This window comes from Myiozetetes cayanensis, unplaced genomic scaffold, assembly GCF_022539395.1.
Source record: "Myiozetetes cayanensis isolate MyiCay16 unplaced genomic scaffold, myiCay2020 scf18, whole genome shotgun sequence".
Taxonomy (NCBI): domain Eukaryota; kingdom Metazoa; phylum Chordata; class Aves; order Passeriformes; family Tyrannidae; genus Myiozetetes; species Myiozetetes cayanensis.
Window position 1 is genome coordinate 16,691,216 of NW_026087389.1, and position 26,802 is coordinate 16,718,017.

General features: G+C 43.0%; 1 protein-coding gene across 13 annotated transcripts in view; it reads left to right on the top strand.

Moving 5' to 3' along the window:
* The window catches only part of DOCK3 (dedicator of cytokinesis 3), a 184,564-nt gene extending 160,749 nt beyond the window's left edge, over positions 1 to 23,815 (top strand). For 5 of the 13 annotated variants that reach the window (XM_050312963.1, XM_050312961.1, XM_050312964.1 and 2 more), the window contains 15 exons: positions 829 to 970; positions 1,694 to 1,860; positions 2,393 to 2,479; positions 2,933 to 3,112; positions 4,073 to 4,156; positions 5,403 to 5,519; positions 5,900 to 6,021; positions 7,471 to 7,606; positions 8,150 to 8,231; positions 10,083 to 10,235; positions 13,620 to 13,738; positions 14,664 to 14,751; positions 18,091 to 18,213; positions 18,766 to 18,848; positions 19,325 to 23,815. In XM_050312963.1, coding sequence (XP_050168920.1) covers positions 829 to 970; positions 1,694 to 1,860; positions 2,393 to 2,479; positions 2,933 to 3,112; positions 4,073 to 4,156; positions 5,403 to 5,519; positions 5,900 to 6,021; positions 7,471 to 7,606; positions 8,150 to 8,231; positions 10,083 to 10,235; positions 13,620 to 13,738; positions 14,664 to 14,751; positions 18,091 to 18,213; positions 18,766 to 18,848; positions 19,325 to 19,831 — 2,190 coding nt within the window. In that variant the 3' untranslated portion in view covers positions 19,832 to 23,815. The remainder of the gene's footprint in view (positions 1 to 828; positions 971 to 1,693; positions 1,861 to 2,392; positions 2,480 to 2,932; positions 3,113 to 4,072; positions 4,157 to 5,402; positions 5,520 to 5,899; positions 6,022 to 7,470; positions 7,607 to 8,149; positions 8,232 to 10,082; positions 10,236 to 13,619; positions 13,739 to 14,663; positions 14,752 to 18,090; positions 18,214 to 18,765; positions 18,849 to 19,324) is intronic. The other 8 variants (XM_050312969.1, XM_050312974.1, XM_050312973.1 and 5 more) reach the window with 5 other exon arrangements.
* The last annotated feature ends 2,987 nt before the right edge of the window (positions 23,816 to 26,802 follow it).

Genomic DNA, 26,802 nt, shown 5'->3' on the forward strand with positions numbered 1-26,802 from the left:
ATCCCGTATCTTGCTGTTGAGAGTTAGAGATGGCTCAAAAAGCATCCAAGAGCTCTGCACAAGTGGTTCAGTGCCTCAAGAGTCATATCTAAATGCAGCTTTCCATTATTAGCAGAAATGAAATTTTGTTCATCAAGAGGAAAGTGCTTTTAGGGCCGAAGGGGAATTTGCTAAGTGGCCACTGAGAATTCTTGGTAAGGCTTTTCCATATTACTCTGCTGTAGACAGGGGAGTTCCTGAGCGTGTATTGTTCAGCGTGATCAGGGCGGGGTTGTGTGGCTGTGATAATACAGCAGTGATTAAACAGTAGTTTTTGTGAACAGTTTGTTGCAACTTCTCTCTAAGGAGAATTGATAAAATGATAAACATATATCTCTCTCTGTTCTGTGAGGTCCTCAGGACTTTTATCCATCTGGTATAAATTGTATTTGACAGCAGCTTTCCCATTGCAGAACAGCCAAGCTGGTGACTTTCGTTTTAGTTGATACATTTCAGTATGGTCCAATTAAAAACAGTCCCTCTTCTGAAAAGCCAGTAAGAAAGGACCCCAGGACTGAGTGCTGCATGTGCACGGATCAGAGGCATCGTGCTGTTGAGAGATCAGTGGAATAGTCTCCTCATTCATCACCTCTAGATGAAATACGTTGTAAAGAGAAAGGAAGGAATAAAATACATCAGCTGTGTTAAATGCAAGTTTTACTCTCCCATTAGCATATTGACACTGTCATTTATCTTTGGTTTTGAAGCAGTAACATTTAAAGTGAGATAAAAGCCAGTAGACTTTAACTTACTTTTAAGGAGACTCATTTATGCTTGTTCTTCTTGCAGAACAAAGAATATGTGTGTCGGGGCCACGACTATGAGAGGCTGGAAGCCTTCCAGCAGAGGATGCTGAGCGAGTTCCCACAAGCCATTGCCATGCAGCATCCAAACCACCCCGATGACTCCATACTGCAGTGTGATGCCCAGTGTATCCTTCTGTAAGGAGCACACTCTGATGGGAACTGTGGCAGAGCACAGAGTAGAGCTGGAGATGGAGGATGTGGACAAAACCAGGTTCTGTCTGCAGCAGGCAGTAACTGGTTCGCTGTGCTACGTGGTGGTGGATGGAACTGTCACTTTTTAGCAGGGGAATAATGCAGGTCATGTTCCATGTGGAAGAGAAAGGGCTGTGCTTGATCACATCTGTGTTTTAATGCTTTACCATCAGCACTGCCACAATGCAGTTTGTGTCCTTAAAAGTATTCCCAGTATCTTCTCTTGGACAATACTTTGTTGGGAACAGATACAGATTCCAAAGTGCTGGCTTCCATCCTGTTTATTTTCTTACATGAGTATTATTATTTTTGTGCAGTCTCCCTTTCTTTAAAACTGATAAAACCTTTTTATAGCCAAGCCTTTGAAATCTCACCCTTCTCACTGATCACCTGCACTGGGATTTGATGCAGCCAGTACAATGCTCTATGCATTTAAGGACTGAACCACATAACATTTAATGGGACTGCAGGGACTTTGGGAGGGCTCAGTCATGGGAACACCACTGTCTGGCTTGTGTGAGAGCAGCAAGGAGACAGTGCCATAAGGGCACTGTCAGCACATCAGATCTGCTGCCTTGGGTTGCTGTTTCCCACTTGTGTTTCCTAACACGTGCTTTTCACTCGGTAAAAGCTTCCTTTGACTGCACAATGAACAGATTTACAGATCTATGCAGTGACTCCCATCCCAGACAATATAGACGTGCTGCAGATGGACCGTGTCCCGGATCGCATCAAGAGCTTTTACCGAGTCAACAACATCCGGAAATTCCGCTACGACAGACCCTTCCACAAAGGCCCCAAGGACAAGGAGAACGAGTTTAAGGTAGAAGCAGTGACCAAGCAGTGTTTAAAAGTGTTTCATCTCTTCAAGCTGATTTTTGTCTTGTTGTTTTATGCTAATAATGGTGACCAAAGATACCATAGTAACTGAAATAACAGGTGGCTATTGAGTCCATGGTCTGATTGAGTACTGTTGACTCCTGACCTGATTAAAGCATTTTCCAGTTTAAAGCTGAGTTATTTTAGTGCCAGGAGAAATGCATTTTGAAGCAAGGATGGCGCTTCCTTGTTTGGCTGGATTTTTTTCTTACTGACACACATGTCCACATTGTCTTCTTGGGTCCCATGAATTGGTGATCAACCTTTAAAAATGACAGAAATGTTGAATGTGTTGGTTAGAGCAGGTGTACCAAATTCCTGTTTTGTTGTTCAAGTGACCTTTCAGCAAGACATTCTACAGAATGAATGCTCAGGAGGTTAACGTGTTCTGTCCTAACGCTGCCCCCTCAGCACCTGTAGTAAGAGTACAGATTGTGACTCACTGGGTCCCTCACAGCCTCCGTTACTCCTTGCAGAGCTTGTGGATTGAACGCACCACTCTGACCCTGACTCACAGCCTGCCTGGCATCTCCCGTTGGTTTGAAGTGGAGAGAAGAGAACTGGTAACACTCACAGTTCCTGTAATTGGGGTTTCAAGGGATGGGTTACTGAGGACATGGGATAGGCAAAACTCCTTTGGCTGAAATCTTGCAGTTGAAAATAATGGAGTTTACCAAGGATTAAGTACGTCCTTTTTCTACCACCTGATCTAAGTAATTGCTGAATGTGACCAGGGGAATTATGTGAGGGAATGGAACAGTGCAATGGAGACAGTGCCAAAAAAAAAGGAATAATTGCATTGCTGCCACTTCTTCAGTATATAGAAACAAGTTATCACAACTCAGTGACCTGAAATCCAGCACTGCCAATGGTGACGTTTGTTAATGTAGTTAATTTTCTACAAAGCAGTAAAAGCAAAGAGAACTGAACAATCCTAGAGTATCATTTCATTACAAGGAAGATAATAAATCTCAATGAAGTGTCCATGGAATTAAAGTACATTTATTGCCTTTGAGGTTGAAGTAAGTCCTTTGGAAAATGCCATTCAAGTGGTTGAGAACAAGAACCAGGAGCTGAGGACACTGATAAGCCAATACCAGCACAAACAGATGCATGGCAACATTAATCTTCTCAGCATGTGTCTGAACGGGGTGATTGATGCGGCTGTTAACGGCGGAATTGCGCGGTACCAGGAGGTAAGCCGGGCTCTGCTTCCCAATCCACTATCACCCTTTCTCAATTTCATTTCCCTTTCTGTTTCAAAGAGAGTATGACTTAGTAAGATAAGAAATTTTCATGTCCATTGTCTAGAGATGAGGTTAAATCCCCCACTTGCTTATTCTGCATTGCTGCTTGCACAGCCACGTGTCAGCAGGGGGCTCCGGAGGTGGAGCTGGGATCTGGTGTGGAAGTGGGTGCAGGTGACAGGGGGGTTTCTCAAGGATGGCACTTGGCTTACCTGGAAATCCTCAACTGGCAGGTAAAACAGTGAGGTGGATTTTTTTATACTGTTTACATTATAAATTCATTTTGGAGTAGGGGTTGTGGGACTCGTAATTGAGACTGATTGGGCCTGGAGTCAGGAAAGAATGCTAATTCATGGTATTGAACCATTATCCTTGCTGATGGCCTACTCACTGTAACCCTGAAATGATCTTATATGCAATTTGTTATCCAGCATAATCTCTGGCAAGCTGTTACCTAAACTGAGCATTGCAAAAGGTAAGTTCAGGGTAAAACAGTGAAAAATGGCAGCAGTGGTACAGGGGTGTGGGATGTGTCTTCCCAGTGGAGCTGTGGAGAGAATGCTCATCAGGCTTTCCATTAGTTACCAATTTACTCACGTAATTCCTTTAACTTCAGGCAGTTATGTGAAGGGAACTATATAAAATTCAAATAACTGGATGGTACAGGGTTTAGTGGTATTGCTCATCACTGTCACATGGGGAAACTTGGTCAGATTCATGATTCAACAGGATCATTTCAGTTGCCAAGACCATTTTCTCAGCATCCCAGAGTGCTAAAACCAATAAAATTAAGCTCTGCTGTTATATTAATGTAAGATTTCTGGACCTTTTCCTCTCATCCTTTGACACCAAGTTATGATGAAATACCTGCCAGTAAGCAAAAGGTACATTTTTTCCCTTTTCCTGTAGGCCTTTTTTGATAAGGATTATATCACAAAGCACCCCGGTGATGCGGAGAAGATCACACAGCTCAAGGAGCTCATGCAGGAACAGGTACTGTTTTTCAGATGCAAAAGAACAGTGTCTGGATTCATCAGCAGTAAGTCTGAACATATCAGATCAAACTGATTCATTCAGAAGCAGAGTTTGGGTACAGGAGATCTAAACACATTCAAACAAAAACCAGGGGAGATGGGTAAGGAGATTATGACCAGCCTTTCACCTTACGGGATGTGAGGTGAAGCTCAGCTAAAAGTACATTAGTTTTGTTGTCTCATTTATAATCTGACAGACATCTTGCTGCGTTTCAAGCCTGCCATTCATTTTTGGCATTTTGATTTATGTCTTCCCAGCAGATTTCAAAGATAATCAGAGACAGGATAGGTCAAGCTTGAGATTAGACTGGCAGAGCCACATATGAAAACTTAATGCCTGTTTATATTATCTGCAGTTTTATTTTTCTGTAATGTCTCCATGAGACATCTTCATAGATAAAGCTGCAGGATGCTTTGATGGCAGTGAAATCAGATAAACTGAAAGTTTGGCAAGATATACCCCATTAAACAATGTGCCCAAGTCTGAATAGAGCTACTAGGTCTGTTTCTTCTTCAGCAAATCACTGAACTGCATTTCAGATTCCCCATCTGAAAAATAAAGATAATGCTTATCTCTCTTCAATCCTCAGGAGGATGTTTGAAGATTAATTAGTTATTGTTTGTACAGACTTTGGATCGTGTAGGGAATTACATACATCTTAAGCCTGCTATCGCTATTTTCTTTCATCTTATATAATCTCATTCAATCATTAATATTATATGTTTGACCTTTGAAGAAGTGACCTTTGGAAATAACTAATGAGGACCAGGCAGAGTGACTGTGGATGTGCCACTGCTACTGTGCAGCTCAATTACCAGAAACTCCTTTTAGAAATCTCTGCTGGCAACTCCGACCCCTTCCCTGGCACTGGGAGGAGGCATTTTTTGTCACAGGGCATTATCTGTGTGAGGGCATAATGCTGTTCACTCCAGAGAGAATCCCTCTGGTAATTTTTTACAGTTATGTCTTTAAAGAGCAATCCAACATGACACAAATGTACTTGTCTCACACTTAAAGTACTTGCTGGAGTAGTATGAACTTGCCAGGATTCCTTGGCTTGCTTCATTATCAGCAGCCTTGTAATGAACAATGGCATATTTTAGAGTACTTCCTTGGACATTGACAGAACTGCAGGACAGGCTTCTCTTCTCTCTCTTAGACACATTTCGTTTGGGTTTGTGATGTTACATTTTGTCTTTCACAGGTACATGTCCTGGGAGTGGGTCTGGCTGTCCATGAGAAATTTGTACACCCAGAAATGCGCCCCCTGCATAAGAAGCTGATAGACCAGTTCCAGATGATGAGATCCAGCCTGTACCATGTAAGTTCACAGCCACTTCTCCCGTTTTACTTTATTCAGAGTTACAATTAGTTGCACTAAGGTTCTCAAAAGAACTGGGCTGATGCAGCGTTGATTGAACTTGCTGGACTGCCAAATTACCAAAAGAATTCTTGACTCCTGTGCAAGAAGGAAGTCCTAGTAAATATGTTAACTCAGCCTTTAAACAAGAATTGTTAATATTTGTATATGCTTTGTTGCATCACAGAGCAGTTGTAAAGCTTAATTTTCAGTTGCTGTCTCATATAGCAGAAAATTATGTAAAAGAGAGGAAGATTACCAGGAAGTGTTGGAGTAGAATGACATGAAGAAAACGTGCAGTTTTCCATGACTGACTTAGCTGAAGTCTGTTTGCTTTGCAGGAGTTGCCTGGTTTGGATAAGCTGAGCCCAGCCTGTTCTGGCTCCAGCACCCCCCGCAGCAACGTGCTGGTGTCCCATGGACCCATGAGCCCAGAGAGCATAAAGCTGGTGCATCGACACAGGTACCCCCTCCTTCTGCCCAGACAGGGAGGATCCCTGCGCGCTGGTGCCCCAGGAGTCGAGGATCTGAGGAGTGGTTGACAGCACTGCAGGAGGGGCAGGAGGAGTTTCGGCAGAAGTGCCTTTTGCCTTCGTGCAGTGCTAATTATTGAAGTTTGGGAATTGGAATAAAATAGTTGAGAAATCCAGTTTGCAGCAAATGCTGAACACCTCCAGGTGTTACTCCATCACTTCACGCACTGTAGGGGCAGAAACACACATCTGCCACTCAGTTCTCCAGACTCAATCTGACTGGAGGTTCCAATCCTGTTATGCCAAGAGCAAATAACTGGGTCCTTATCTACCATAAAAGGAAAATTTCATTGCTTGTTTCAAAACCCAACTCAGTATGTGCCCAGATTGAAGGATCAAAAATGTTCACATCATTGCTTTTTATAATTCTGATCAAATCAGAAGCCAAATACAAGGATGATCAGAACATAAAAAAACGACTCTGTGTGCCCATCTATAAAATCTGAGATAATGACTGAGGATAAAAATTGGGATTATCAGGACAAAACAGTGGTTTTTATATCCAGTCAAAATTGCTCGTTTGAAAATGCTAATTATTCTTCTGTGTTTATTTTTCTTGGTGGATCTCTGTAGTTTAGCTGGTTTTAAAGCCTGGCATTAAAAGCTGTGGAAACTCAGTCTTCAGTCCATGAATGGAGGATGGTGTTTCTGCTATTAAAACTGAGTAGTTTATACTACTTCTGTGGCTTGGCAGTTGACAGTTGGTGTCTGGGTGATAACATTTTTTCCCTCAAAATTCCTCCCTTTGTAAAGGCTTTTTTAGTTGTTAGGACATCCTATGGAGATTCTGTAGTGTACAAAATATGTTGTTTATTTCTGTATGTGAATCAGAGTGACAAAGTTAATTCCCTGAGTGAGATCAGGGTGCATCCTGCACACCAGCTGGGCTGTGTTAATTTACTGTCAGCTACAAAGTTGCCTTCAGCAGTAATGCTGAGGCCCAGCGGATGCAATAAGGAAAACTGTATTTTGACCTGTGTGTCTTGTGCTTGGCTTCCTTTGGACTGTTGTTTTTAAGCTGCTCCCACTCATTGTACTTCAGTGTCAAAAATGAGAGTGGTTTCAGCATGTTCTGTTTAAACAAATATGCTCCCAGGGTCATGATGTGATGTTAACCTGGCTTTGCATTCTGAAATTCAACATCCCACCTATTATTTTGTCTTACATGGAACCTTGCTGTCAGTTCTTTCGTATTTACTCACATTTACGGATTTGTTTATTGGGCCTGATTTTTCAAAAGTGTTTGACATCTAGAGGTGACCTAAAGCAGCAGGTAACTGTAGGTACTTTCTAGCTTGGAAAAAGTCAGGCTTCACAAATGAAAACACAGGTTCAAAATGTAATTATGCCCTTGCTCTGTCTCTGGTTTTTTTTTCCAGCCCACTGAACTTGCTTGGTTCAGTCCGACACTCCTCATCCTCTCTGTCATCCCACACCTCCAGTGAAACAGGAAACCTGGTTATCCTGACAGACAGCTCTGTGGGGGAGACTGCTGAGGATATGTACCACATGCAGGTACAGCTCCAGCACAGCCAGGAGCGGTGGTTGGGAGCAGCACGGAACGTGCTCCGGAGGGTTACACTTCGAGCAGTGCTTTAGCTGTGCACGTGCTTGCATCTGTCTGGTGATATTTTTCTCAACAGAATAGGTAGAATCTAACACTGGTCAAGAAAGATGACAGTAATTCACTAGGTTTGCTTTGGGAAGAGATCTGTGTTTGTACAGTGACTGTGATTCTGTGGTCCAGGATGACACCACTGCTTTCCAAAAGTGAGATTTTTGCCATGTGTTATTTACCTGCCCTGCTTAGCACGTGCTGTTAGTGCTGCTCTTGGTTTGGGGGGGTGAAACGAGGCCCACAGTCCTGAGAGCAGGTTACCAGTGGCCTGCACTGAAGCTGGGCAGAGGCTGCCCTGGCTGATCTGAGACAGGTAAATCCCCAAGGCACTGATCCGCTCGGTTCTCCCTCGGTGGTTTCTCTGCCTCCTGCAGCTTGTTTACCCTAAGCCCAGGTACCAAAGCTCAGCCACCAACATCTCTGTTTTATCCTCATCCCAGGCCAGCCCTTCCACCTCCAGCCTGAGCTCCACTCACTCGGCACCATCCCAGATGATTAACTCTGCCCCTTCCAGTGCTCGAGGTAAGCACGGACAGGCCTCAGGGAAGGGTCACCTGCAGGTGTTCCCCAGACCTGGCAGCCTTGTTGATTATTGGTGAAAGACCACCTATTAGTTTCTCTTATAGGAGATGTTTCTCTTCTGGAGATGTAAAAGCCTCTTTGATAATCATTTCTTTAGAAATGTTTTCATTCCCCAGAAATGGATTTAATAATTTTTTTCAGCAGTATTTGGAATGTCTCTCTAATAAATGCTGGTTTCAGGCAGTTGAATTTCATAATGATTTCCATTGTTCCGCCACAAAATTGTGGCAGGCAGTCTAGAGGAAAACAAGAATAGTCCTTGGTATAGTACTTAAAAGAAAGATCATGAAGACAAAGGCAAATAAATCATTTTACGTGTTCAGTGAAATTATGGCAAGAAAAAGGTCTTGAGGCAGTTTAGCAGACATGTATGTACACAAAAGTGTATGCACAGGATGAATGTTGAAAGATACGAATTTTAAGTACTGGAGATAAAGAAGGGCTTCCCTGCTGGGAAATTCTTGAAGAAAGGAAAAATGGAAAAGCAGACTCTGGGTTACTCATACTGCCTTTGTGTTACAGTAGCTGGTCTTGAAATTGCTAATCATTTTCTTCCCAAGCCTCAGAGCTGAAGCAAAACAACTCCATGTGATCTTCTGGCTTTTGTAACTTCTATTAAAGGTTTTGGTTTTTTCCCCTCTCATTTTGGATTCTCCATTGCAGGTTCTACACCTCTTTTCACAGGTGTCTGGAGAAGGTGTCCAGGATATAGCCAGAGATGGAGGCTGATATTTTAATCTTACCCTTTTTTCCATACAGGGGAACTCTGGTTTTTTGCTCAGTCTGACAGTAAAATTCTAACTGACTGGCTGTTGTTAGGACACAGAGGCAGCAAAGTGATTTAATTGAAGGATCAGATGGAGTAGGAAAGTGGGAAGTGAACATCTTCAAATAAAGGCAGGTAGCTGCACTAATTACCAAGGGCTGGAAGGAAAACAATGACAAATAGTAAAGTAACCAGGTGAAAGTGGTGTAAAGGAAAAGGAAGATGGAACTGAGGACAGGGCTATCATGCCAGGAAGATGTCCCTAAATGGATGTGCCTGAGTGAATGTTTGGAGGGATCTGAGGGGGTTTGGTGCTCATACTGGTTCACGCTGTTTTCCACTTTAGAAGTCCAGTGACAGGCTCCCAGTGACAGGCTGTGACAGTCTGTCTGAGTCTGATGACTGCACAGCATCACCAGCTTCCCTCTTTACGGTATTATTCACTGTTGCTTGGAAACGACAACATGAATGCTCCAAAGGGAATGAATGGGTTGCTGGGTGAGCCAACAGCACCTCCCAGGGATGGGACCCAGACTGACCACAAATGGGAAACAATAAAAGAAGGAATGAGTTTGAAAAATACTTATATAACTACGATACAGCATTTATTCTCTGCTGGTTTTGTTCATTTCTAAGCTATTTGAGCAGAGCATTCAGACATTACCCACTCATTATGGGATTTCACTTGTATTAAGGTCCCAGATGCTCTCTGTGTTTCCCAGTGTGCCAGTCACTGTTCTGGTTATTACAACACCACTGTTGGGAATGGAGCTGTTCTTAACGAGAAAAAGCCCTTACATTTAAATTCCACTGTGGTAACAGAGCTTTGTTCTTCTCCTTGGTGATTCTTCCTTTTGTTTTCTTTTTTAACTGGGTGAATTTGGTGCTTGTGAAAATGAGATTCTAGTGTCACTGGCTGGAGCAAGGTACTTCACAGACATTACATGTGCAGCTCTGCAATGCACTCTATCCTTTTTTTTTTTCCTTTTTTTTTTTGGTATTTATTTATATTCTTTTTAATTTAGCGCTGGTGAAAGGTGCTGGATTGACCGCACTGGAGGCTGAAGCCCTCTATTTACCCACAGAACAGATACAGCATGGGCGGCAGCCGTGCAAGTTCCCCCACGCTGCCCCCACCCATGTGCCTCATCTCTGTCCTGGAGGGACCACCTCTAGAGGTGAGAGGATAGTTCAGTCTCCATGACCCATCCAACCCTTGGCCTTTCTGCTGAGACTGCCAACAAAGCTACGATAGTCACAGTGCTGCAGCTGAACACGTGTCAGATGGGAAGTGTGCGAAGGCCAACAATTCATTCCGTACAGGCCACCTAAATTTATCAGCTTTGCATCTTTCTCACTTGTGGCTCTAACCTGAGTATGGCTAGGTAGGATTTCTAGGGTTTTACCTGATTTTTAAATGCTTCTGTCATTGATTCAGATGTTAATGTGGAGATGAAAAACCACTATCCCACTATGCAGGTACTTATACCATCCTCTCTGTTTAGCTGCATAGCCCTTCCCTGAGGAGATGGGTATCTTTATAATACAGAGTAGTTCCATTAGTGACCAAAGGAAGCCATGGCCATTTGTATTAAGAATCCAGCAGGAATTTAAATCATACTTTCAATTCTCCACTTCCAAAAAATGACCCTTTCTTTGATTTTAAAACAGCAAGACAGGCGATTATTTGGCTTGTCCAAAGAAAATAATAAAACTATTAATAAAAATCTTTTCAAAGGTAGTCATCGGGGAAGTAGACCAATGGCTTGATCATGTCACTGAACAGCAGATTAAGGCACCAGAATTTACACTAGTTACAATATACACAAATTACAGCAAAAGTCTTAAATAGAACTGAAATCAGAATACAGCAAGAATTTTCTAATTCTGTGCTAACAATAAAGACATTACCAGTTGCTCGTTTTTACAAATAGGTATCCTGCAGTTTTCACCTGGCTTGACCCTTGTGTAGCTTCTTCCCTATCAGGAAAGCACCACTGTTGTATGGAGGATCAATAAGAAGTTCAGTTTGGTTTGGCTTCATTTGAGGTGACTCATGAGGCACTGTTGTAACCTTACTGGAGTTAAAAGATTATACAAGACAGTTCGTTAAGCAGAAAATGAAATGCAAAAAGGCCTGGAAAGGGCTAGGAGTGAATTAGGGGGTTTTTTTTCAGTAATTAAATGTGGTTGGGACTCCTCTGATGCACTCGAAAAGCAACTCCCACTTGGACACGATGCCTCTTAAGGCATCCCTACTGCTTCTTCAGCATAGCCCTTTGTTAAAGTGTAGAAAATTAGTCCTGGTGTCTTATTCAGCACTGTGCAAGAATCCTTATGTTAAAACTGCCTTCTTAAAGCAAAAACCTTATGATTTGGCTCGGGAGCAAGCTGTTTTCATAACAGTAATGGAAGTGAGGAATCGAGAGAAAACATTGAATGAGTTTGGAGTTTAACTACACTGATGTTCAGTTTCATTCCTTAAAACTAATACTTGTCACAAGTGGATTAACATATTTATAATTAAAAAAGAAAAACTACCTCTTGCTTCAGCACAGGTTTTCCTTTCTCATTAGTAAGTGCCTGCAGTGCTGCACACACCGAGTGCACTACATGCTAAAAGGAGTGGGCCCTGCCACGTGCTGCAGTATTTTATATATCCACTGGCTGCTCTGGAAGCTTCTAAGAGCCTTTTTTTGGCTTTGCTTTTTAAGTTTTGCCAGTCACTGAAAAGAGCTGTGATGACTGTGCTCTCTACCTGTCCAAAGCAGCACTACTTAATTTGGTTTGCAGACTGGACACTTGACATAGTCCGTTACAAATTTAGAGTAGCAAACAGCAGAGTTTTTTAAACTAGACTCTGCCAGCACATGTGGGATTTTTCAGGTTATGAAATGAAGGTCTGTGGAAACTGTAATCCCTTATAAATTGACAGCACAGAGGTGGTTTGCAACTCTGATATAAAAGAGCAGGGATGACAGGACAAATAAAAAGGGTTAAGTGTAGATTGTGCTGTGCTGTAGTTCTGGGCACACCTGAAAGTTCAGCATCTTCACATTTGTCCTGCAGAACAGGACTATCTGTGACCTGTGAGTAAAAGACTCAGCACAAAGTGTTAACACTGTCTTCTCCAAGCTGATGTTGTTCATAAGAGCAAAGAATGTTGTCTAATTATGTTTCTGTTCTACGTCTGGGGACAAAATGAGTTCGGGACTAGAATGCAGTTACTCTATGGCTGTTCATGTTGGAGTGGGGGCGTAGATTAATCTGGCATCTGCCCCCCCATTGGAATTGTTGCAATTGTAGGGCCTTATCCTGCATTCTGCTGGACACATTGTTCCTTCCACTGTGTGCTGAATATCAGTCCCAAAAGCTGCATGTTTGCTTTTGCTGGGGTAAAAGCTGCTTCAACCAGCACCAATGCCTTTGCTCATATGTGGGAGTGCTGTCCAGGTAATGTGTGTGGTTGTGGAAGTTTGCCAGAGGGGGCATGTATTCCCCACAAGCCAGCATGGCTCTGTAATGCGCTGTGTGCTGCCATCTGTTCAGTGCGTGTCTGTGACGCAATCAAACAATCAGTGCAAATTAAAGCTCACTTCAGCAGCTTCAGAACATCAATTCCTGCCTAATACTGTGCATCCCAAGGGATGTGTGTATCAGTAGTGTCAGATTTCAGGAAGGTCCTAATGAGAATGATTCTTCTGGCAAACCCATTGTCAGCTGTTGCACATCAGAAGGCATATTGTCGCGTGGCACTCATCTTGAAGGACATGAGTCCCAAGTAATTCCACCTGCCAGGAAGCTCTTTACATGAAGTACCCCAGTGTCTTAAACGACAAGTACACAGATAGATGAGTCAGGCCTAGTCCTACTATTATAACTCTAAGCTTTGGTAAATGTCCTGGTGTCATAAAAGGGCTCAGTATAGCAACACGCTCAGTAATCATCATTACAGCAGCATTGTAAGCAAAGTGCCACTCACACTAACAGAACATTCTGTTTATTACCGGGCTTTGTTTTGCTCTAACAAGAGGAAGCTGGCCAAGGTATCACCAGCTAAATAGTAACACTTATCTCTACCAGAACTGAGGAGTGAAGTACCTTCCCACAGCTTCCTGCTTTAACTGAATGGTGTATCTCAAGCTTTTATCCCTTTCTTCCACATTCAGCCCTAAAATGCACAATTTTAAGGCATTTCTGTTACTCTGCAATACTTTATGAGGGCAGGGGAGCATTAGGCACAGCCACAGCCCATTCCACACAGATGCCTACTCTTTCCTTTGTTTAAGAGGAAGCACTTTGCAACATACAAATAGGGACACATACACCTTACACACCTTTCGTGCTACGTCCTTAATTGTACATAACAAGCCAGTTCTTACTCCATCCTCGTGCTGTGCACCCACCAACAGTCAGCTGCTTAGTGGGCTCGGCACCATGTTCCTTTGAGTCCTGTGAGATCATCCGTCTGAACCAATTGCACAGGAGGCCAAAATCCCTGGGCATGCGGAGACCTGGCTGTTGTTTGTCCCGTGTACGTGATTATTCTCACTTGTTTACAGGCTCTCCCTCTCTACCAGATAAGTACCGGCACTCTCGGGAGATGATGATGTTGCTGCCAGCCCACCGGGACCGACCCAGCAGCGCCATGTATCCCGCAGCTATCATGGAAAACGGACAGGTAGCAGCTCCAATTTTTTCTATGTCAGTTCAACCACCCCAAACTGTGACTTTAGTTTTACTGGTTTTGACCACCTTAAAGTGCTTTCCTTTTTTTTTTTTTTTTGAAAGCCCGGCAACTTACTTGGGATCATTTTCGGAGGTGACTCAGAACTTTTCATATTAATCCCCCCCCTGAAGTCACCCACTGTGGCAGTCAAGGGATACAAATTGTAATGACTGTTAAAACTGCAGATACACCCTGTAAAAATTAACTCTCCTTATTTCCCAACTTTATCCTGTAAGCCCTGGTCCAACTGCAAGTCATACTATTTTATTTATTCATTCTTTTAGAACCACAGCCATCTCACAGTCTGGCCTCAAAGTTGATTCTAAATAGCTTTATGGTGATTTCCAGAGGTGTCAAAAAACCATGAGGGGATGAAATAATATATTAATACAAACAGTCTCCAAACAGTCTATGCCCACTTCTCCATCTGTCTCTGGACAAATTGAAAAATTTAGAGTGTGCATTTAAATCTGGCCTTGGCCTGCACTTCTGAAGGGAATCTCCTGATGGTGCCCACGTCAGCTCACCTCAGAGAACTGTCTCAGAGCATGAGAGCAAAATCAAACAGAACCAGAGCCAAAGGTAAGCTCCAAAAGGGCCCGTGGTGCATTGCAGGTGATAAAGGGCACAAGGCAGGCTAGAGCTACTCTGAAATAACTCCTCCAGAGAACACAAGCTGCAGGGACTGGGGCCCTCAGCACTGTTACACCCCAGAGACTGCCATTGCTCTGCAGGATTGCCAGTGTAGGCACAGCCTAAGGTTCCCATTCAACCTTTAGATGAACTTTCTTTGCTTAGGAAAAGGGAACAGAAAGCCCCCATGTTGCCCCAGTTGGTCTGTAACTTCTTTTAACTCTGCTGACTTTTCCTCCTTTAGCCTCCAAATTTCCAGCGCGCCTTGATCCAGCAAATGATTGGACCGTGCAAACCTTGCAGTGATCCCAACCTGTCCGTGGCTGAGAAAGGTACTCCTTTTCCAGTTAGCTGCTTGCTAAAATACTGTTCTTCTGGTCATGCTACAGCAAGTAACAAATGGGCTTCTACATTTCCTGGCAGAGTGCATTCTCTCACGCTTTTCTAATTAACAGTTTAATTAACTGGGCCTTCTGCCAACCTACAGTCATTTCAGAAGGGTGGGGTTGCACAAACCTCTCTATTTCAGGAAGTTTTCTGAGTTTAGCACTTTGTTATTGAAACAAATCCTGTGCCTTTTATCAAACAAGACTTCCAAAGCAGCAAATGAGAAGATATGTAAGAAGAGTAACATTTGAACCATATTTTTTAATAATGAGATATGAGGTTTTTAGGATGTATTTATTGCTCTAAATACGAACTTTCTTTATAATTGCTCTCTGAGGTAGTTTTATATTTATTTAGCATTAGGAATATATGCATTTTTAATTGCTTGCTCTGAAAACAGGCAAAGGCCCTGCAGGGGACAAAAAATAACAAAAAAAGAAAGAAAGAGGAGAATGACCTTGTTTGATGTAACAGAAAAGGAGGAGCTTGTGAAAGGGGTGCCATGGACAAAGCGATGGGCTCAAAAATTACCTGAAAGGCAGCATTCTGAAAAAGCAGAAGAGGGCAAAATTCCTGAGTCTAAATCTGAGACAAGGATGCTGCCTAAGCAAGTAACAGTCATGTGTATGGCTGGGAAAAAGGATATCTTTAAAGATTTTTAAGGCCAGGAAAGACCATTGCACCTTTCTAGTCTGACCTATAATACACTCAGATTTTTACCAGTCTTTTTGTTTCAGTAACTGTGCCAGAAGTAAACTGTACCTTCTTGAAAAAAAATCCAAATTTCATCTTAGAATTTCCAATGAATCAGAATCCCCTACTTCAACACTGTGACAGCCTCACAGAGCAGTCCAGATCAAAACCAAAAGCCAACATCCAGTTCTGATTAAATGCAGAATGATGACTTGATGACAGTAATGAGTGGTGACAACAGAGAGTTAAGACTGGGGGGTGAGGGATTAAGAGCTCCATCTTAGTTTGAAGAAACAGGCACCAGAGATGGTGAGATCTTTATACTGGAGAGGAGAAAGATCTGGAAAAGAAAGGTAAATAAATATTTATTGCCTGTCTAGGAAAAAATACTTGGATTTGTATTTGTGGGAAATATTATACAAGAGTGTGATACTCAGTGCAAAGAGATCAAAGACAGAATCCCCTTCAGGAGCCCAGAGAAGCCACAGATGTTGTTCCCTAGTTGTTTGTAGGGGCTGGTGGGACAGGACTCCCACCTCTTGTGCCAGGCTGGTGGTAAAAATGCAGTGACAGTCACTTTGGCAGGCCTTGAACCCCCATCATCCTTTGAAGTCAGGGTGCCATCTGCCTTGGATTTTGTCAACAGGCAGGGCCTGTGGATTCCCCACCCCCTCCTTGCCCTGTGGGAAGCTCCTCTCGGTAATTCTCACTGACAGGGGTGACATCAGTCACCCCGAGCAGAATGGTTCAAATGCAGCTTCCCTGCTAATTAAACTTGGCCACTGGGCCACTGAACACTGTCATGGAGAGACACGGGCTGGGACAGAGCACTAGGAGCTCCCTGCTTAGGTTCTTCCCTGAAGCATTTTGGAGAAGAGGATGGTTTTAACAGGCAGCAACAACTCTCTAAAATCATCTGACCTTCAGATGATTTCCAGCACTTCTAAATACTTATAAGGCTGTGAATGAGGGAACAATAAGAAAATATAAATGGATTGTGCACTGGGATACCATTGTGCTCTTCTTCACATTCTTATTCTGCATCTCAGTGTTCAAACAAACAAACAAAACTAAGCACAAGAGTTTTACATCCAAGCAAATCAGGTTTTCTCTCCTTTTCATTTGAGGCTGGGGTTTGCAGGCAAGATGAGTGGCTGGCACTGCATGCATCCTGTGCCTCCATTTTAGCCCTCTGACACCAACTGCAGTAGTGCAAACTAGAGCACTCTGCCATATGGAAAGGGAAAATCCATTTGCAGCCCCTGGTCTGAACCTGTTCTCTGTCAATATTCTTAGTGTCTTCTTCATATTCCTTTCTCAGGTTGACAGTCTCTCTTTAAAAATAACATTTACTTTTATATTTTTATGGGGTTTGTTCTGCCTTATGAAGATGTCACTTTGTGATCTTTTTTACTTTAGGGAATTTTAGGCCTTTGGGAGCCTGTGCTTGTGCTAAATCATGAACCAGGGAGGGAAAAAAACCCAGAGAAACCTTTCAAAATCATTTTAGAAAAGAAATGCACCGAAAATGGCTGCAGGCATTTTAATTACAGAGAAATCCTCTTCAGATGTCCAAACTCCATGTTTATTTCTCCAGGCTTCCATTTTCCAAACTAAGATGGAAAAAGCTATTTTTATCCCAGTTTTCTTTGACAGGCTCAGTGAATTACTTTATTTTTTTCTTTTCTTTGCTAATCTGAAGAAACTGCTTATTTGTTTTTAAACAAACATACAGTTATTGCACACCTCTTCTCAGAATAAGTCTTATTTGGAAGAAAGGAAGGTGCATTTTAATAATGTTTAAGGTTGATGGAATTCTCAAGATCTTGAAATAGGTTCATATTAGAAAGAAGCAGCTTCTATTTCTATGAAAAAACAAGTTCATGAAGATCATACCCCCTGTCTGTTTATGAAGCAAATGTTCTCTCTACTTCCTGATTCACAAAGACTTAGGAGTTTTACAAGATCTGTTCAGGTGACTTTGTGATATGAGGCCAAAATGCTGTCCTTAAATATTTTGTGATCTAAATTGTTGATCAGCTCTATAGCTTAGTACATCAGAGCTTTGAAGTCATGATTTCTTTTGCAACGGATTAAGGTGTAATTGCCTTCATGTCCCTTATTCAGTCCTCACTTACCCTGTAGTGCAGACACAGCCTGGTCTGTGTTTCCAGAGGGTTCTGCCACATGTTCCCTTCTGCTCTGTCACCACTCACCAGGGGAACTCAAGCTCAGCTCCCACCTGAGATACAGCTGCCCTTCCATCAGTGGGATTTCATTTTTACCTACTCACTGGCTTGCAAAAAAACCCTCCCAGAGTTCTACTGCTCTTCAGACTTGCTAGAAATGAGCCAAGGGGTGCTGGAGGGGAGCTGGGCACACTAACCCTGCGATCACCTAACTCTTGCTTCCTTAACAAAGCCTCTGTAAACTTAACTCACTGCAGACTAGCCGGTGCCTTTCTGTGCTTTCAATCCTGCCACTCACCAATCCCTGGAATCTGCCTCTCTGCTGCTGAAGAGCACACCGAAAAGCCTGGCCCTACAACCCCCTGTAATGTTACCCCAGTTCCATCTGTTTCAATCCTTCAGCTGTGCCAGCAGCACCCAGTAGCTGGAGCCTGGACAGTGGAACCCGAGAGGCCCTGCCATTCCTGTCTGCCCACGTTGGGAGCATCCTGGCCCCACCAGTGCCTCCCCGAAGCCTGCCCCATGGTAAGGACGTGCCCAGCAGGCCTGCAGTCTTGCACACAGAAACCCAGACCACCTAAAAGCTACCCTTAGCCTTCCCCCCCCCCCCAAAACAATCAGAACAAAAACTCACAGTCTTTCCTGGTCTGCTAGGTTTCCAATTTTTTTTTCAAAATCTTCTGCACTCCTTACAGCAATGTGGACTTGTGCATATTTGGGAATTAGAATTAGGTGTGAGAGTGTCCTGAAGCTTGGCTTGGCTTCTTACCCATGACCAACTTCAGCAGTAATGTAAGGTTAAAAAGCTGTTAAAAGAAACTTCAGTATTCATCATTTATGAGCCTGTTGCCTTGCCATGAGATCCCTGATAAGAGGGGTGGGTGGAGGTTTATCACTGCACTGAAGTTCTCCTTAGCTCTCTGTGTGTGTGACAGATGCACTCGGCAGTGCCCATCGGACAAGCAGCCCTAGGTTGACGTTACCAGCATTTGGAGCTGTTAACCTGGCATTACAAATCTGAACCCAGCTCTGTGGCTGCAGCACAAGTCTGCATTTCTGATCCTTGTCTCATTGCAGGACACTACTCACTGCACTTTGATGCCTTCCACCACCAGCTCAGTGATGCTCCTCCTGCACTGCCTGCACGAACACTGCGCAAGGTAATGGCAGGAGAGCAGGGAGGGATGTAGGACAATAACAGACTCCTGGAGGAATCCCTCTCCTCTGCTCCCACCAAGCAGCTTCTGAATACAGAAACACTATTTTTAACATGGTAATAACTTGCACATGAGAAAATCCACTAAAAGCTCATAACCTGTTCCAGAGTTGAATTCTGTAGAAAAAACTTGTGTCATAGGCCCTTCCCTTTTCCTCCTTTGCACCATCTGCTGTGATTTCAGCACCCTGATCATCACCTCAGCTACTGTTTCTCTAACAGCTCTGTTGGTGAGTGCACTTGTCTGCCCACAAGTGGTACTTGCATACCTGTAAACCAATAATCATTGACATTTTGAACACAAATGGAACTGCTCTGTTGTTCACAACACTGTGAAAAGCTGAAATGGGGAACACCACACAAGGTGCAGCATTGCCTCCTTTTGTCACTTTTAACCCGGTTTTGTTTTTCTCCAAACAGTCCCCTCTTCACCCTATCCCTGCATCGCCCACCAGTCCGCAGTCTGGTCTAGACGGGAGTAACTCCACTTTGTCCGGCAGTGCCAGCAGTGGTGTCTCTTCCTTGAGCGAGAGCAATTTTGGACATTCTTCTGAACCGCCTCCTCGCACAGACACCATGGATTCTGTCCCCAGCCAGACCTGGAACACTGATGAAGATCTAGAGACACCCTACCTCCCTGTCAGGTACAGTCTCTCTGAGCCTGATGTCCTGGAGTCGCTCAAGTCCCAGCCATGCCGAAGCCACTCTGCTCCATCTGGAGTCATTCCTCAGGACACCATGGACCCTCCTGCTCTGCCCCCCAAACCTTACCACTCCCGGCTGCCAAACATGGAGAACGAGGAGGGGATGATCATTGAAGATGATGACAAGCACCGCCCGTTGCACCGTAAAGTGTCCCAGCCAGTGAGTGGTGGAAAGGAAGAGCAGGCCAGGGTGGCATGGGAGCACGGCATCACTGAGCAGTAGGGACAGCTCGTGGAACACAGCTGGCATCGGCATTCCAGGTCTGGATACAACCGAGAGAGAGAGCAGGACTCGGAGAACAGCAAACCGATTTTCTACTGCCGCGAGTTTATGTCTGAGGCCCACACGAGCAACTGGGCCAGCATGGGAGGTTGCTGCTTTCCTTTTTAAGTTCTTTTTACACCTTTCCGTTTTGTTTTTTAACTTTCTGTGCAGTGGACAGTTTATTCCTTCTGCAGTTTCTTAACCACATCACATGGCACACGAGCCATAGAGACTTGCAGAAGCTGAGAAATATGATTTTAAGCGGAGGGGGAAAAAGGGGGGAATGTGGCAAGTTTTGAACCTGCTTTCCTCCCAGTTCTGAGACGCACATGAGTAGAAGCAGTTGCACTAGGGACATATCTCTTTGCTGTACAGAATTGAAAGCTCATTGCTGAAATCAGGGATTCTATGAACTGTCAGGCTGGAAGGTGCATGAGCTGCAGGCAGTGGAAAGATGGCAATTCTAAGAAGAAATTGGCTCTTTTGAGAGCAGGATTGTACATATCTGTGCAGTGATCTCCCTGCATTGGTTCATAGGTGCTGAGGCAATCTAACCAGTGCTGATGCACTGATCTCCAAGATATCATTTCCAACAAACTCTGCCTCCTTTGTTTTTTATGTACTGTTTGATTTCTTAAATTTTGCTTTCACTGGCTAAGCCAACCTGCTTTCTCATGGGAATCATGTGTTATTCATCTGTGCTACAGGATGAGAGGAGGTTGGTAGCTACTGGAGCTACAGCCTCATTGTAGGCCTTTCCCATGCCCAGCTTTGGGCAGGCTGTTGACACCAGCATTTCTATTCCAGTTTAAAACAAAACCAACCAAATTGAATTTCTCATGCCACAAGCTGGTTGATGACCCAGCCAGTAAAGAAAGGGTGGCTTAAATGCATCATATCCAACAATCGTTGCCTCAGGGCTGACCATCACAATTCTCACCAACTTCCATCACCCAGGAGCTGAGATTCATCCCATGTTAACTCAATATCCTCAGTCCCTCCCCAAAACTCACTGCAGTGAGAAGGAATCTCCTATCTCAGAGTAGACAGAAAACACCAAGACTCAAGCAGTGCCCGGTATCCAGTGTACACCCCAGAGTCAGGGACCTTAAAGGCAACCTGTAAAGAACAAGTGTTTGTTTCCTCTTTTGCTTCTTTAGAATGTGCAGTAAGAGCTGCTGCTTCTCTCTTCTGGAAGGTTGATTTGTTTTTTCTTTTCTCCTCAGGCAGCAATGCAGCCTTTCCCCATCCCATTTTTTTTTTATGGGTAGGCCCCAGACGGGGCTGAAGAACACTGAGGGGTTGGGGAACAAACTACACCACACAAACCAGAACTGTGCAGAGGTGAAGACAGTATGAGTCTATGACCACAAAACAAGCCTTTTAATCAGTATTTGCATAGTTCAGGGAAAAAAAAATCTGTGGGTAATAGTGTTCTTTACAAAGAACAGATCTTGGTTTTAAGAAACCTTTTATTCCTGTTTTCATATTTTTCAAGAAACTTTCAATCAAGACAGTATAAAATATTTAATGTTTTTAGATAAACAAGCCATATTCCTTCCCCTTGCCATGTCCACACACATTTTAAGCCTTCTTTATAACCCTTTCACCTGCAGACTGCAAAGCACACTCCGTAGGATGGAAACACACCTCCCTCTTTCCTACCACTGAAAAACCTGAAGCACATTGAAATAAGACACTTACCTCCATATAAATTAGTGCCAGAAACAGGAACAGCACTTACCTTTCATCTTGAATTCTTGTCCTAACTGCTCAGTTTCTCCTGCTAAAAACAGCATAAAGAAGCAAAAAAGGATATTATAAATCTTTTACAGGTCACCTTTAGCACTACCTCTAAATACAGTGACTGGGCAGAGTACATGGCTTCTGAACTGGCTCAAGATGGTCTGGTTGTGTAAAGTCTGGACTCAGCAGTTGTGTGAAGGGGATTTTAAGAGGATTTGTTTCTTTTCTTTCTCCAGCTCTAGCCCATGCAAAACTAAGTTAAAGATTTGTTTCTTAAATGGCCTATTTGGCTGGAACAAAGTCTCTCTTGCTTCCTCTATTTTGTTACTAACGCAGGCTGCTTGTAATCATTATATCCTTCACAATTAAGACAGTGGTAATAAAATCTGGCCCATAGTGAATGCTTCATCTCTAGCAGGAAGGAGAGTTTTCCAATGTGAGGACAGTCCTAAATGTTAAGAAACTGAGCTGGATCTCTGGTATAGAACACATAAATGAAAACAGTTCAAAATTATGGTAAAGGTAAGTCAAGGTAATTCCTTAGAAACGGGTGATATGTTTTCACATATGCTGTTCTCCAGTCCCACTGAGACTCTTCCAGTGACATTTTTAAAAGAACTTACTATTTAGTTCCAATTCCCTTGCCCCTGGTTTTGTTTTTCTTTTTGGCAGCAAGACTAAAAGTAGTAAATGTAGCGACTTACCGAGCTTCCTTAACATGGAAAAACCAGCAGGTCTTGCAATTAAAACTTTGCAGAACCAAGAATGCAACTAAAGTGGGACTGAGTCCCAGGCAGCTGGAAAAGCTGCTCACTAGAGCTCTAATCAGTCTCTCAAAACACATCATCCTGCTCTGATTAGAGGCACGGTACAACAGCAGTGAGTCCATGGGGAGTCTGACATTCCCATGTATTTGTGAGGGTTCGAAGGTCAAGCAGGTGATGTATACAAATACCTAATTTATGGCAGGTCCACACAAAGAAGGATGGAATAAATTGCTGAATTTACCAAATTTAAGCCTCTCTGGAGTTAAATTTCTGTTATGGTTCTGATATTTACCAAGTATTCTGCTTCCCTTTTCAGTGTTTGCCTTAAAGGGGACAGAAGATAGAAAGACTATTATTAAAATATTGTGAATCTTGGAACTAATATTGCTTGGAACTACTTCTCTGTATGGTGAGGTGTCTTTTAGCATAGTACAACTCCAACATCAAGCTCAGTCCTGGAGTAGAGGGAAGCAACAGCAGTTGTTGCACTTGCCCAACAGGATTTGAAGATTCCTTGTATAAACCACAGCAACAGGATGTTTTGAACAGGACCTTGACATTCTATACCTAACTCTAATTCAAACTTCAGTGTACTTGCCTTCATTGGGTTTTCTTTGCATAACAAAATAGCATGTGCATTCCTGAGAAAATTGGTGGAATTCTGCTATAAATCTCTCCATCATCCGTGTACCTGCTGGCCCCATCTGAAACAAAATTGAGAAGGAACTACAGTGATACAAGAAAAGCACTTAATTTCTCTGAATCTCTTTTTTTTTTCCAGTGGTTGGGTTGGTTTTATTACTGTGTACAAGACTCAGATTCTTTTTTGACTTTTCCTCTTTGGTTTTTAGCTTAGTTACCCTTTTTTAGGTAAGGGATATTGCATATCCCTTCTGTGGGAGTATCAGCCAAAACTGGGGAGGCTGGAGAGAGCAAGAGCCTTTGGGAAACAAATTATGTGATATTTAAAATTTCCTCTGATCATGCTTCTTTGTAAATACCCCCATTTGAATGCTGTGTATTTGTACAGGAAATGGAGCAAAAAATGTATAGATTGTGATGTCTGACTGGTATTCTGCCCTGTAAATGTGTTTTTAACCTCTGGCATTCTGTGCTTATTTAAAAAAAAAAAAAAAAAAAAAAAAGCAAAAACCTCTAACCACTTCTCTTTTGTGTATTCATGTTTAAAATAAAATGAAAACAGCTATCTTATCTATAATGGAAATCAAATTCAAAAGGAAAAATTAATTTGTACAAGTGTCCTAAAGGTACTTCATTGTATATATTGTGATAGCATGTTTCCAGAACCAACAAATAAGTGGTGTGAATTTTAGATGTAAATATCTGCCGTTTGTTTTGGGTTCCTTTCCCTTACCCATTCACTCGACTGCTGTGATGTGGAATTAAAGATTAATACCTGATATTAAAACAGTGCAGCTGTATGTTCATTGCTGTCCTCCAGGCAGGGATATCCAGGGGCTGCTCCAGACATCACAAGGGACAGGGGAGCAGCCATCGCTTCCCACCTTGGGGTGCATGAGGAAAATGGGGAGCAACCATAAGGACCTTGTGGCTCTTGAGTGTGGTGAGGGAACAGCTTCCACGTTATTCTTTTAGCTGACAGTATGTTATTTTATTTAATATTAATTTCCTGAAACAAGCACCAGGCATATCCACCACCTGCTCTAGTCAGGTGGATGTACATGGCACATGCAGCAGCCCCAGACAAAGTTTTGGGATAATTGTTTTCAGACACAAAGGCAATGGGATTAGCTCTCCAGCAGGTATCCGTGGAGTGGCTGTGTGCCACTCCAGCTGGGGTTAAACCACCACTGTCTCACTGCCTAGATTGTTGGGTTTTTATTGCAATAGTACTTAAAAACTAATAATTTTAACAGCATAGATGTGAAAAAATAGTAGTTAAGACATGTAGGATCACAAGATTTGGGAATACAAAGCTACAGTGCATTTTCTTCATTACCACTAATACACCGTGTCAAAGCACAGGAAATAAAAAATAACTTATGTCTTGACAAACCAAAAAAAAACCCTTATGAAACTTGTCTCAAGAGATACTTAGCAGTAAAATATAAAGAAATCTGACTCTTCAGCTGGTCATAGGGTGTAAATGGTCTGCCAAGCATTCAGTACACACCACTGTGAAGAGAGAAGCTGTAAGAAGGTACTTCAGAAGTGCATCTGAGATGCCAAAGTGTGGCTCAGCTAAAGGGTTCACCTGGTGCCTGAAGAAGCCTCTATCAGTTATGGAATTGAATCATAGAATCAGCCATGTTGGAAAAGACCTCCAAGAGAAGTCCAACCTTCAGCCAAATACCACCATGTCCACTGAGCCATAGGGTGAAGTGTCACATCCACTCATTTTTTTGAACACTTCCAGGGATGTGAGTCCACCACCTCCCTGGGCAGCCCATTCCAATACTTACCCATGCTTTCAGTGAAGAAATCTTTTCCTGATATCCAACCTGACCCTCCCCTCGCACAGCCTGAGGCCATTTCTCATTCTCCTATTGATAGTTACATGGAAGAGTCGTCAGCCCCCCACCTGGCTACAACCTCCTTCCAGGTAGTTCAGAGAGCAGTAACTGAGCCTCCTTTTCTCAAGGCTAAACACCCCCAGTACCCTCAGATGCTCCTTGTAGGACTTACTCTCCAGACCCTTCACACTGTCTTCAATCAGACCCTTTGAGACTGTTCCCAACCAGACTTACAAAATATTGAATATTTTTTTTATTCAGCTAAAAAATATTTATTAACCAAGCACAGGAAATAAAACCTGCATTTGGCACAACAAAAGATGTGTGAAGCCCTTAGCTTTAAACAAGAGTTAAAAAAAAATTCTAGTTTCTGTTAAAACCAACAGAACAATTTTTTTTCAAATACTTTATTTAAGCCAAGGCGACACCAGTCAGATTGAAATATAAATCCCATGTCCAAACACCTCTCCTTATCTAAATAAGAAAAATTCAGCACAGTTTCAATATACGACTTGCGCGACTCACTCTGTATGAGTTTCGTTACAAAGCTGATAAGAGGAGACACCAAACCTCTAGAAACGCCTCTAATCTGGCTGATAAAATTCAGCCCTTTACATGCTCTGCATAAACGGGCATATGTGTAGATGCCTCCTAACAAACCATGGGTACAGAGACACAGCATTTAGGAGGAAGAGGTCTGAGCTGCAGGTCTCTTGACTGTTAGGAGAAGGTTCACATACCACTGCTTCCTTTTCACGGGCTTTACTGGCAATCCTACATAAATTAAACTTTGATCAGTAGATCTATTGCACCTGAGCTTCTATTCTGCATTCACTCACGGCAGTACTGCATTCCCTTTTCCCAAACTAACCTGGTTTCCCCTGCACCCTGACAGGACCTACTTCTTTAACCCCGCAAGACCAACACCTGAGACTGCACCTTCATCCAACAGATTTATGTTCTTGGACTGCAGAGCCAGCACAGGTCCAGCCCACTCTGCACCCCCACCATGAACGCGCAGCTTCCTCCATTTACCAAACAAACCTCCCAACAACTCCGATCCCCACAGAGCCACCGAGCCCAGTCAACGTTCCTGCTCATGCCAAACATTCTTGCAAAACACTGGCCAGAAGTCAGTAGAGGTTTACCCCTCACTCACCCACAAGCTCCAGCTCTAAGTCTGGGATCATTCCCCGGCACAGTAACTCTCCTAATTCCCAGCACCTCAACTTTTCAGCGCTCTTTGCGTTTAGTTCGTGCTGTGACCGAACCCAGAGCCAGACACTTCACAAGCACAGGGAACAAACACAGCCACCTCTGTCCCTCCCAGTACCCTGCAGGTACAGCGATGTTAGGACACAGCACTGGGACCTCCCCGGGAGAGAGCTAACACTGTTTCATCACTAACTGCACAGTGTGGGACAGGAGTGGTGTGGTGGTTTTAATCTAGGCCTTCCTTGGTTACCAGTTTGTAACCAAGGAAGAGGCAGTGTTCCCAGTATTCCATACGATTTTTACGTAAATCGGGGTATAAATAAGAAGGGAAGAGAGGCCTTCACTGTTTGAAGATGTTTCATAACTGCACTACTTTGGTTGTTAAATTTCCTCCTTATTGTGAAGCTCCCAAATTCTCCTAATGCCAATTTAAGCCGTACTTCCAATTAATTAATAAGCGCTTCATCTCAGGGCTCTTTTGTCCACTATCCTGATAAGAAATAAAGGCATTTTAAGCACAGCTAAGCAATCAGCATAAGGTTTAAAAAAGCCAATAATCTTCCTAAAATGCACTGATACTGAGTAATTCTGGGAATCATTATGGACTGAATTAAAAATAAATAAATAGAACAAGTCAGTAACATTATTACTGATCTTAATAAACAAATTTGGAGAGATAACAATATCTAGAAAGGCACAAAACCAA